At 35.3% G+C, this 12,198-nt stretch overlaps 1 protein-coding gene across 1 annotated transcript in view; it reads left to right on the top strand.

The window, feature by feature from the left end:
• Positions 1-12,198, top strand: part of LOC136025798 (small ribosomal subunit protein uS9m-like) — a 46,642-nt gene that overhangs the window by 21,720 nt on the left and 12,724 nt on the right. The window contains exons 4-5 of the mRNA XM_065701788.1: positions 7,120-7,375; positions 8,560-8,675. Coding sequence (XP_065557860.1) covers positions 7,120-7,375; positions 8,560-8,675 — 372 coding nt within the window. The remainder of the gene's footprint in view (positions 1-7,119; positions 7,376-8,559; positions 8,676-12,198) is intronic.

Genomic DNA, 12,198 nt, shown 5'->3' with positions numbered 1-12,198 from the left:
TGGGTCAACTTAGCCCCCTAGAGCCCAGTGGGAAGTGTTGCAAGTTATGCCCCAGAGCTGTATAAGGTTTTTATGTAAGGGGTGATTGTATAAACTTCAGAGGGGGCTCATTTGACTGAAAATTGCAAGTGCTGGTTTCCTTTTTAAGATTCAAAAGTGATCAGAGGTTATCTACCCTACACCCCAGCGCCATCGTTTCTTCAAGTGCGTTTAGCCAAAATTTGATGTATTCATTTTGTTCAAAATAGTCCAAAGATCAATAAAAAATTTTTGGGTCAATACTACCTCCAAGATCTATTGGTAAGGGTTCTAAATAGTGAACCAGGGGCATATAAGTTTTTTGTGGAAGAGGTGGTTGTATTAACTTTGGAGGGGGAGGGGGCTCAAATGATTAGAAACTGAAATTTATAGTTCCCTTTTTAAGAGTCAAAAGTGATTGGATGGCGACAATTCCCCCCTCCACATCCTCTTTTCCCCGAATGCTTCTGATCGAATTTTTGAGATAGTCATTTTGTTCCAAATAGACGAAAGATCATATGATAAAAACTCCAGGGTTTACACAACGCTCCAGAATTTGGGGGTGAAACTTATTAGCTTTTTATGGAAGGCATCATCATATAAACTTCGGAGGGGGCATATTTGACTTAAATCAGAAGTTCTAATTCCATTTCAAGGGTCAATAGTGATTAGAAGGTGACTATTGCTCCCCCCCTGTGCCCCTTTTCTCCCAATGAATTCTGTTAAAATCTTGAAGTGGCCAATTTGTTCAAAATATTTCATGTATCATGCAACTATCCCAATGGGGTCGAAAGCCCAGGGTCAAGGGTTGTATGTTATTCCCCGGGGCATATAAGATTTTATGGAAGGGAATGGCTGTATAAACTTCGGAAGAGACTCATTTGATTGAAAATTGGAAGTTCTATTTCCCGTTTAAAGAGTCGACAGTGATCGGATGGCATCTGCCGCCATCCCACGCCCTCTTTTCCTCAAAAGTATCCAATAAAAATTTCAAGACAGTTGTTTGTTCAAAATAGTTTAATAATCAAATAACAAAAATTTCGGGGTCAACACAACCGCCAAGAGCCCAGGGGAAAGGGTTGTAAGTTATGTCCTGGGTGCCTAAAAGGTTTTTATGGAGGAGGTGGTTGTATTAACTTTGGAGGAAGTTCGAATGATTAGAAATTGAAAGTTAATGTTCCATTTTAAGCGTTAATAGTGACTGGATGACAACTACACCCCCCCTCCCGCCACAACCTCTTTTCCCCAAATGCATCCAATCGAGTTTTTAATGCATTCATTTTTTTCAAAATAGAACAATGATCGTGTAACATAAACTGTGAAGTTTACACTCTGAAGTCTTGTAATTTAAGAACTGGAGGTATGTATGGAAAGGGTGGTTGTATAAACTTTTGAGTGAACTCTTTTGATTGGAAACTGACAGTTCTAGTTCCCTGTTTTAACCAAAGTGATCAGGGTATCAGCCCCCCTCCCCCCTTATGCCCTCTTTTCTCCCAATACATCAAAAATTGGAGATAGCCTTTGCATTCTATTTAGTAAAAATACTATATAACAATGCCTTCTGGGTTGATACAACCCTTAGAGCCCTTGCCACAGGGGTTGTAGGCTGTGCTCCAGGGGAAAATAAGATTTTTATGGAAAAGGTCGTCGTATAAAGTTTGAAAGAGACTTATTTGATTGATATTAGAAGTTCTGTTTCTCTTTTAAAGAGTCGAAAGCATTCGAAAGGCAAAAAGGTCCCCGCCCACCGTCTTATCCCAAAATGCATCTTATGTAGTGTTTGTGATAGCCATTTTGTACAAAATAGTGAAAAGATCATATAACAATGGCTTCAGAGTTGGCTTGATCCCCAGAACCTTGGACAGGGTTTGTAATGCCTCAGGGGCATATCAGGTTCTAATGGAAATGGTGGTTGTACTTACTTTGGAGGAGGCTCATTCTAATGGGAGCTGAAATTTCTTTTGTCCTTTTTGAGAGCCAAAAGGGATTGGAGGGTAACCAGCTCATCCCCCTCTGGTGCTTTCCCCCCCCAAATGAATCCGATTAAAATTTGAAATACGTTCTAAATAGTCCAAATCGATATTCTAAATAGTCTAAAATTCAAACAACATTGACATAGGAGTTTAAAAATCCCCATAGCCCCTGGGGGCAAGGTTTGTAACTTTTGTAAGTTGTCTGTTGTTGACATATAAGGTTTTTGTGGAACGGGTGGTCGTATTAACTTTATAGGGGGCTCATTCGATTGAAACTGAAGCTTCTATTTCTTTTTTGAAGAGTCAAAACTGATCATAGAGTAACCAACCGTCCCCTCTGTTCCCCTTTTCCCAACCTTTTCTCCTACAGGCCTCCAGTCAAAATATAATTGCAAATGACACAATAGGCTTCATACTTTTACTCAAACAAAAATACGTTTACTGATATGCTTTACTGAAAACAAATTACGTTTTAAGTGTTATCACTTTTCTTACATTCATAAATAAAAAATCTAAACTTTAAGGAATAAGTGTCAGTATATCTTAATTAAACTGACAATCCATAGTCATTTTTTTTTCAGTAAAGCGTTAATTATGTTTTGGCATTGAGAAGGCATAGGGGTTATAAACCCTACTCATGTTAATTTTTGCTCGTTTTGAGTTTGACTCGGTTATTTATTGTAATTTTTGTTCGTTTTTGAGTTTCACTTATTTAATGATAATCATTTGTGGTAGTTTTACGCTTGGAAGATTATTTGACTTTATTTTTGCTCATTCTTAGCTTGATTGAGCTCATCTTTTCTTTGAAATACTTGTTTTGTGGAAAAAGTTTTTGAAATTAATTTCTGTTTGTCTTCTATTGACATAGTCTTTTTCATGGAAAAAATAATATTTTACATCTTTTCAGTTTTTCAATAAGAATCCATAGTATGGGTTGCTATTTGTATGTTGCAGAACCTTTTAAAAAAATTTTAATCCCGACACACAGTATTTTTTAGTTTAGTTTTATAGCTTCTGAAGTTGACCTGAAAAATAAAACTTAATATAATTCTCAAAAAATTATATCTTTGCTCTTTGACAACCTGGACATCTTTTTACTTATTTAAATTGTAAGACTACAAGTAGTAATAGTAGCGTCCCCAAAATTTTTAACTTAATACTCCCAGTCGTTCTCGATATATTGCTGAGGTGTCTTATTGGCAACCATAAACACAATGTCTTTTGATTTATTTTAAAGCAACATTTAGTTTTAAAGCTTAATGGGCCAATTGCATAATTTTGGGGGGTGAACATGCCTAATATTGACTGTTCAAATATACTGAACAAAACGCCTTTCTCAAAATTTTGACTGGATGCGTTTGGAAAGTGAATGGGTTTGAGAGAAGAGATTTACATAATTACAACAATCGACAATAAAAGAGTATTTACATTAACAAGTATAGTACTGAGAGACCTAAATTCGCTCCGTTTGTGTCAATAGCTTGGTGCTGGGATGCTCACAAGGATCTTCTTGATAAATTTTCATCTATCCATTTAATAAACAACTCCTTTGATTCGAAGTGCCCTGGTCAAAAAAAAAAAAACATTGTGTCCACATCGCTCTTTACGTAGGTAGCGCTTTTGCGCTGCTGATGATACTAGACAAATACATTAAAGGGATTAGTGCTATGTATGAGAATAACACTGATGCAGTTAAGGTAGGAAATGATGTTAGCAGCTGGTTTCATATGAAATCAGGAATTAAGCAGGATTGTGTTCTATCCCCCTCTCTGTGGATCGTTTTGACAGACTTTGTCTTAAGAAGCATAGGAAAGGTAATTAGAGAACACGGAATCAAATGGAGAGGAAAAGCTCTCCTTGGAGAAAAATGAATGAACTTCTAGAGGTTTTGCGAGTTCAGGGTGGTAGAATAGGTTTGGAAGTCGCTAAGGCTAGGAATAAGTGAAGATGAAAAGGTGACGTTGGGTAATGAAAAGATTAATCAGGTGGACAGCTTCACTTATCTTGGTAGTATTGTTACTATAGACTGTGGGAGAAGTGGAGATGTTAAAAGTAGACCAGCCAAGGCTCAGGGTGTTTTTTTCACAGTTGAAAAAAGTTTGGAAGAATAGGAAGATAAGTCCGCAAACGAAGATTAGAACATTGGAAGATTAGAACAAGTGATGACAGTGGTCAAATATGGCTCTGAAGTATGGACGATCCGAAAAGCAGATGAAGATTTGCTAGATGTTTTCCAGAGAAATTGCTTACGGATTGTTCTTGGTACCCGGATGACTGACTGTATTTCAAACACTAGGCTGTACGAAAAGTGTGATTTAATCCCGCTTTCTAAGGCTACATTGAGAGAAAGGTTGAGATGGTTAAGGCACGATCTACGGATGGAAGATGACTGATTGCTGAAGATTTTCCTTGTCGGCCAACCGTCTAGGGCTAAATGGTTGTCGTCGTCTGGGTTGGGAGGATGCCATAAAGAAAGGAAATGGGAACTTCCTAGGAGGGTGTAAAGAGATAGGCTTTGAAAATCGGGATGGAGGAAGAGCGTTTGTAGTTGTGTTGGACTCCAGGCGGCTTGGTGTTACGGTGAGTTGCGTGTTAGTAGTAGTAGTAGCAGATCTTAAGTTTAATATGGACTTAAACTTCTTTATCGGCAATTTTTTTTTATTTAATTGGCATTAATGATTAGAAACAAGCTGAATTCACAAAACTTTGATTATGCTATTGGAAATATGTTTTACAAACCTTTTGAAGGCTAGTGTACTTACAATTATTCCTATCTAAATAACTTTTATCACTTTATTGTTGCTATTGCAGACCTATTGAAGGGGCAAGAGCATTAAGGTGGATAAATTCATAATTACTTCTCCATTCATAAACTTGCTATTCTTTACTGATAAGCATCTGAAGGCCAACACACTTAAGATTACTTCCTTCTTTTAAGCTTTATGTGCTTTTATTGTTGACATTTTAGTTCTACTGAAGCAGTAAGGACCCTTTGGTCAACACACTGACGATCACTCCTGAAGTACCATTGACAATCGCGCCTAAAGGTCAATATACTCATGAAAACTTCTCTTCAATCTAAAAATTCTTGAAAATCTAAATTTTCCATCTATCAAAAAATTCTCTGAGATTCTTATAATCTTGTCGTCTCCTAATTTGCCACACCTAACCTTTCGGTCACAGGGCTTTTTAATCAAATATTTAGATAGTTATTTTCTTGGCTTCCTTTTTCGATCGGCAAAAGTTTTTGAGAGTTTTCAAACTCTTTTTTTAAATTTCGGTATTTTTTTTTCGTTATTGCTTTTAACTGTTAAGCTTAAGAGGGATAATGGTTGTCATTTCTGAATCTCAGTTAAACGATGTTTTTTTTAATTATGAAAATGATTTAAAACGTGTTTTAAATCATTTTGTTTTGATATTTCTTTTTATTTGCTTTTGGCTGCTATGTTTTACTAGGTTGTATAACTATATATGACAAATAGTACACTAACACTACTTGTCTGTATAAATAGGAATCAAAACAAGCTATATGGAGAGAAACTTTACGCTTTGGTCATGCATGATGAGGAAATGATTCGAGATCGGAAACTAGCTAAACATGTAAAACATTAAGCTCAAGAAATACGTTAACGAAAAAGTTGCCCTTAGTAGGAAAACTAAGAAACCTTTCTTAGTCCTATTCATTGATTCAGCACTCTCATAGATATTGACTCTTCGTTTTTACCATATCCTTACATTTGTAAACACTTTATCTAGTGGAAATTCGTATATTCCAATCTGCTCATCAACGTGCCTTATATACCTAGGTATATTATTTTCATTTTTTTTTTTATTATTTAATTTTAGATTGGTAACGAATATTTATTTCTCACGGTCTTTTTGAGCCAAGGGCAAAACTGATTTGTCAAAAGCTTGACAAATCGGGCCAACTCTCTTTTATGTAGTTCAACCGATTTTTAACAGACACTAAGTAATTTGGTAGTTAAACTTCGGGCAAATGTGAAGATAAAATAATCAAAGAAGCGCTTGGTTGAGAAGAACGAACTCTTGAATGTTCAGCCTGTCTTGAAAAGGCAAAAAACTCGTAGATACCCGTTTTCCAACAAGCTGGCTAGTGGTATGTATGATACCCTCTCGTAAGGATTATTTGTAATAAAATGGGAAAATTCTTATCTCTGAATTCTATCAAGAAATTATTAGCGACATAGCGCTCGCAGTAAATGTATATATTTGATATTTTTCCAGTATTTCCATATAATTTTTTTCTCTAACTACAATGAACTTTCTATTGAATATGTATTGCAGCAGAAGGTATAATTTTATGCACAATTATTTAACAATGCAAAATTGACAAAACAAATTGATTGCTTCAAAGGGCTTGTGAGATGAAAAGGCTTTTTTTTTCAACAGAAGACTATAATAATATAAATGTACAAAATCCTTTTCTAATACATATTTTAAATTCTTCGTCTTTTTGTATTTCATCCAGCGGCATTTGCCCCGTGCTGGTAAATGCTGAATGTAACTCTTTTCCTCGCTTCCTCTTCTTCATCTTTTTTTTTAAATTTATTTATGTTTTTTCCCGTTTTGCAATCAACAATTCTTGCGCTTTCGGTTTTGCCTCATTTGACAGTCGTGTTTTAAGGGACATAATCAAAAATTAATCAAGGTCTTTGAAAGGTAAATGGAATTGAATAAGTAATATTTGAATATTTGTTATTAAGTATAAATTTTTTTGTAACTATGAAGAATGATTTTTTACAAGTGGAACTTGCATCATTTCTATCGAAGATTTATTTCCTAGTGGTCTTGTCTGAGGCTAGATCTTCATGTAGAAGAATAAAAGCTAAGCTAGATAAATCTGATCAACATTTGCGTCCGTTTATTCGGTACAACCTACCTTTCAATAGACGCTAAGCGGTTAGTTATCTGTCATGTTTGGATGTGTACGAAAATAAAACAATTCGTGAAGGGAAGCGTTTCATTGACAGGAAACACAATTTAAACGTTTTTATTATTATATATTATATTTAATTTTTTATTATACTTCATAAATAATTTTTGCGACTATGAAAAGTAAGTGTGCTTTTATTCATGAATGCTATAAGAAGGATTGTTTTCATTTTAGGAGGCTATCGAATATTTGTTTCCTAGTGGTCTTTTTGAGCCTAGGGCAAGACCAATGATGAAACACCCTGATAAGATTTTCCCTAGAAGAAAAGAAGCTGAATTCGATGAATCTGGTCGACCCTTTCATCCTCTTTTTTATACAGTTCAACCAAACTTTTACCAAACGCTAAGTGATATGGTAGCTAAACTTCGAGCTTTAGATGTACATGAAGATAAAATGATAAGAGAAGGGAAGCATTTCGTTGATAAGAAATAATTTTTCTTATCAACTGCGCTCGCTCTTCTGCTGTTCTAAGTCTTTATATCCCACCAAGAAGTCCTGGTTTCCTTAAAATCCTTTCTTACGACCTCTTCCCACTTCATTTGGGGATTTTTTTTTGTCGCGTGACGCTGGATGGTCTGCCGAAAAGGACGACCTTTAGAAATTAATAATATTTACCTATAGTGCAAGTAAAATTATTTGTAATGTTATTTTGGATGGTTATCTATAGTGCTGGTAATCCTCAAAATTACCTGATATCTGTACTTTTTGGTACTTACTATCTTCATATTCTGATTTCAGGGTTGCCAACCACTGTGTGTGTATTCAGGCAGTGGTGGTATTGAATCTCAAAAGACCCTGAAACTTGTACATTGCAGTGCCTAGCCTAGCCTACTATCTATAGATTCTTATTGCAGGGTTTTCTGAAAGCCTAAAAATATTCTAAATGTCTAAAAGTATGCTTATATTGAGTTGTTACGAACTTTGTCTAATATTCACGCATCCGTTTACCTTTGTAAGCGGTTATAACTATTCATTAAACAAGGTTATAGCTATTAACTATCTTGTGTTGCATTAACTAATATTTATTATTTATTTTATACTAATATTTATTTTACACTAGCATTTAATACTAATATTATATTTATTATGATATTATTATATTTATTATTTTATATTTACTATCAGTAACTATTAGTTTTGTTGGTTTATCAAACACTTTTCCTGAACAAAATGTATTTAAAGTTAATAATGAATCTAAAACAGAGAATCAATCAGCAGCATGGTGAGATCTCTGCAAATCCCTTTTTATACTACTTTATTTATTGTTTTTTTTTTTCTTGCAGTGACAAGTACTTTTGATAAATTATGTGTTCTATCTGTTGCTATCCTTTTCTTCCCCTTTCTTTTTCTTCCTGATTCAGGAATATTTTCCTTTCAGTCTTTTTCTATGGTTTTCTGAATATTGGAATATTAGGAATATTGAAATAAGTAATAGATACAGCTGAAAAAAGTGATGTTTGAATTACTCTAAACTTGAGGTTTCACTTCCACTTTAATTCTATACTGATCTCCCTTTTTCATATCATTTCCTATAAATTCTTCCCCCTTCAGTTTTAAATGTTTTTCGTTTTTTTTCCTTTCTGCTTTCCTTTCTAATTCAGGAATTTCTTTCAGGTCGACGAAAGTCGTGCTGGTCCAAAGCAACTGTAGTTGGAAATGGGGTAGGAAAATATGTCATAAATGGAGTGGATTTTCGAGATATGTTTCCAAGACAGCAAGATCGAGAGCAGGTAAGTCACATTCAAAGACCTTAAATACACAGAGAGAAAATAACCCAGCAATTTCCTTGCAAACTTGAAGAGGAATTGGAAGCAAAATTGATTAATGGAGATTCATTGTGCTCACTATGCCTAGTCTCTATTATCTTATTTTTGTTGCTTCTCACGGTGAAAACAGCCAGTGGGATGTAGCTGAATTTTTCAAAGTTCTAGTACCCTTTCCAAGATTAGAAAGTGTTTGGAGGGCAACCAGCCTTCCTTTTGTGTTTTTTTTTTTTTGTTAGAATTTTTGCAACTCACCCACAATAACCATCTGAATAACCCAAATAAGATTTTGACAGAGCCATTTTTTTCAGAATAGTTGAATATATCCTTTTAATATGTCCCCCGAGATGTCACGGCGTCTAAAGCCTCTCGGGAAGGCACCTTAAATAATTCAAACTGCCAAGTGTTTAAAGGTAGGTTTTATAGTGACAAAAGAGGATCATGCTTGTTCTTGGGTGTCTGATTGGCTTGAAACTCTTAGGAATCGTTCTCTAGGCAATGAGAGTTACACATTTTGATGGGGAAGAGGGAAGGTGCTTCAGGGCAAAGAAACTCTCGTCAATGGGCTAATCTTTGTCCCAGATCATTCTGAAACTTACAGTTGTAAGCCCTTGAGCAAACAGGAACGTGCAAATAACATTCTGACAAAACTGTTATTGTGAAAGAAATTTTTTAAAAATGGCCTCAGATCCTCTAAAACAAAATGGTGGAAAATTCTGTAGTCACGCCTGGCTGTTGCATGGCTAGTGCTGATGTGTCCTCCTTTTCCTTTTTTACCTTACTGTTAGTGGGGCAATGAAACATCAAAGGGAGCTTTTTAAGGGGTTATTTTAAAAGAATTGCCACACCTACATACCCAATATTTGAAGTAAAATCAATTTTTTGACAAAACTGCATCTTTGTATACAAGATGATGAATGACGTCATAAACGTAATTTAGAACCATAAATGACGTTGTAAAATTACATAATGACGTTAGTATCAATTTTGAGTCGTTCTTTGATACGTCCAGTGTGTGATATATGTTTGATATATTATGTTTCATGGTTGAAGAAGTAGATGCAATGCACAATGTATTATTCAATTATCTTTTGTTTTTGGTGTGTTTTAGAACAGAGCGCTTCTTATAGAAAGAGTTGTCGTTGAAACTTTGAAAAGGGCTCATTTGATTTGAAGTTGAAATGATTATTGCGCTTTTTAATAGTTGAAAGGGGTTGTAGGGTTACGAGTCCCCCTCCCCCACGCCAATCACTTCTCCAAACACATCCAATCAAAATTTTGAGATAGCCATTTTGTTCAGCATAGTTGAAAGGTCCAGTATTTATGTTTTTGGAGATGACACCTCCCCAGAGCCCTCAGGAAACTTGTTTTTGGCTATGGCCCATGACAACTAACGTCTTATGGAAGGGAATGGTCGTATATACTTCGAAGGGAGCTCATTGGATTGGAAATAAGAAGTTTAAATGCCCTTTTTTAAGATTCATAGTGATCGGAGGTAGCCTCTCCCACGTACTCTTTTCTTCAAATGCATCCGATTGAAATTGATTGCATCCGATTGAAATAGCCATTTTGTTCAAAAAATACTCCAAAGATAACTTAACAAGGCCTTTGAGATTGACACAACGCCTCAGAGTCTGGGAGCAGGGGTTGTAAGTTATGTTCCGGTGACAAATAAAGTTTTTATGAAAGGGGTGGTCGCATAAATTTTAGAGGAGGTCATTTGATCGGAAATGTAAAGTTCAAGCTCCCTTTTAATAGTCGAAAGTGATGGAGAGGAACTAGCCCCCCCCTCCATCCGACACCCTTTTCCCTCATCCGTATTTGATCAGAATTGTGAGATAACCATTTTATTCACAATAGAGCAAAGGACATATAACAATGCATCCAGGGTGGACACAACCTCCCAGAGCCCAGGGATAAGAGTTGTAACTAATGCCCTTGGGCATATAATGTTTTATGGAACTTGTGATCGCATAAACTTCGAATAGGGCTTATATGATTTGACGTCGAAAGTTCCAGTGTCGTTTTTAAGAGTCAAGAGGGAATGGAGGGCAACCAGCACCCGTCCCCCAAGTGCATCTTTTCCAAAACACATCCAATCAAAATTTTAAGAGAGTTATTTTGTTCAGCATTATTGAAAGGTTCGATAACTATGCTTTTGGGGATGTCAATCTCTTCGTAGTCCCCTGGACAAGGCATGTAAGTTAGGCAATTCGTTCATTGTTTAAAACTAGTATTGATTAAAAAAAAAAAAATTCTGAAAAAGAAGTTTTTCAAGGAAAAGTAAATTCTATATTAAACTTAATGTCAGAAGAAATAAAAATCTACAATAATTCAAACTCAAATCGACCAGAAATTTCTATTAAAAAAGAAATGAAGCCCAAAATAAACAGCAATTAAATAAATAATCATGGAAAAAAACATTCAACAGGTCCTAATATAAATAAATAAATGAATTTTAAAACGAGTAAAGCTTAAATTGAATATTCAAGTCAAGCTTAAAACGAACAAAAATATTTTGCTATTGAAGTATAAATCAAACCCAAAACAAACAGAAATTGGATAAACAATCATAGCAAACAAACATACTACAGGTACTAATATATTTGAATAAATAAATCTTAAAACGAATAAAACTTAAACTGAATATGCAAATCAAGCCTAAAAAAAAATACAAAAAAAAAACAAACAAGAGTTTAGGTACTGCCTCCTTCCACAACTAAAAGTCTAACAACTGTAAAATAACGGGGGCTGTCGTCACAGGCACTGGGAAGTAAAATTCTTTCAACATTTATTGTAATTTGGGGACAACATCTAGACTTCTTGGTTCTAGCAATAACATCTTATAATTTTGTGACGGGTTCCAAATCCCCCCCCCCCCCATATCTCTACTAAAAATGCTAAATAAACTGTAAACAGGGAAACTGTAAAAAGGACATTAATGTATAAGCGTGTTCTCTTCCACTCTCCTGCTGAAAATTCCCAGCCCATCAGTAAATTCCATGTACTTCCCAATAACAAATACTATATGTGAAAAATGGGCGATTTGCGTAACTTGTAGCCCGTTTCTCATGGTCAAGGCATCCCCAAATGCATATTTATTGAGCCTTTCAACTATGCTGAACCAAATGGCTGTCTGAAAAATTTTGACTGGATGTCTTTGAAAAAAAGGGGACATGGGAGGGGGCTAGTTGCCCCCTAATATTTTTGGTCAGTTATAAAGGGAACTAGAACTTCTGATTTCTGCTCGAATGAGCTCTCTCCCGATCTTCAAGGACCATTGGCTTGGTACGCTCACCCCTGAAAAAAACGCATCTGTGGTCTTTCTTCTGGCAAAAAGTACAAAATTCCATATATTTGTAGATAAGAGCGTGAAACCTCTATAGTAGGGTTTTCTGATATGCTGAATCTAAGGTCTGATTTTCATTAAGATCGTTTGATATTATCCTTTTCCCCCTCTTTTAGATAAACAGAAAAATATTCTCAGACT

The sequence above is a fragment of the Artemia franciscana genome, chromosome 4 (genome assembly GCF_032884065.1).
Source record: "Artemia franciscana chromosome 4, ASM3288406v1, whole genome shotgun sequence".
NCBI lineage: Eukaryota > Metazoa > Arthropoda > Branchiopoda > Anostraca > Artemiidae > Artemia > Artemia franciscana.
This window is presented reverse-complemented; position numbering and strand designations above follow the sequence as displayed.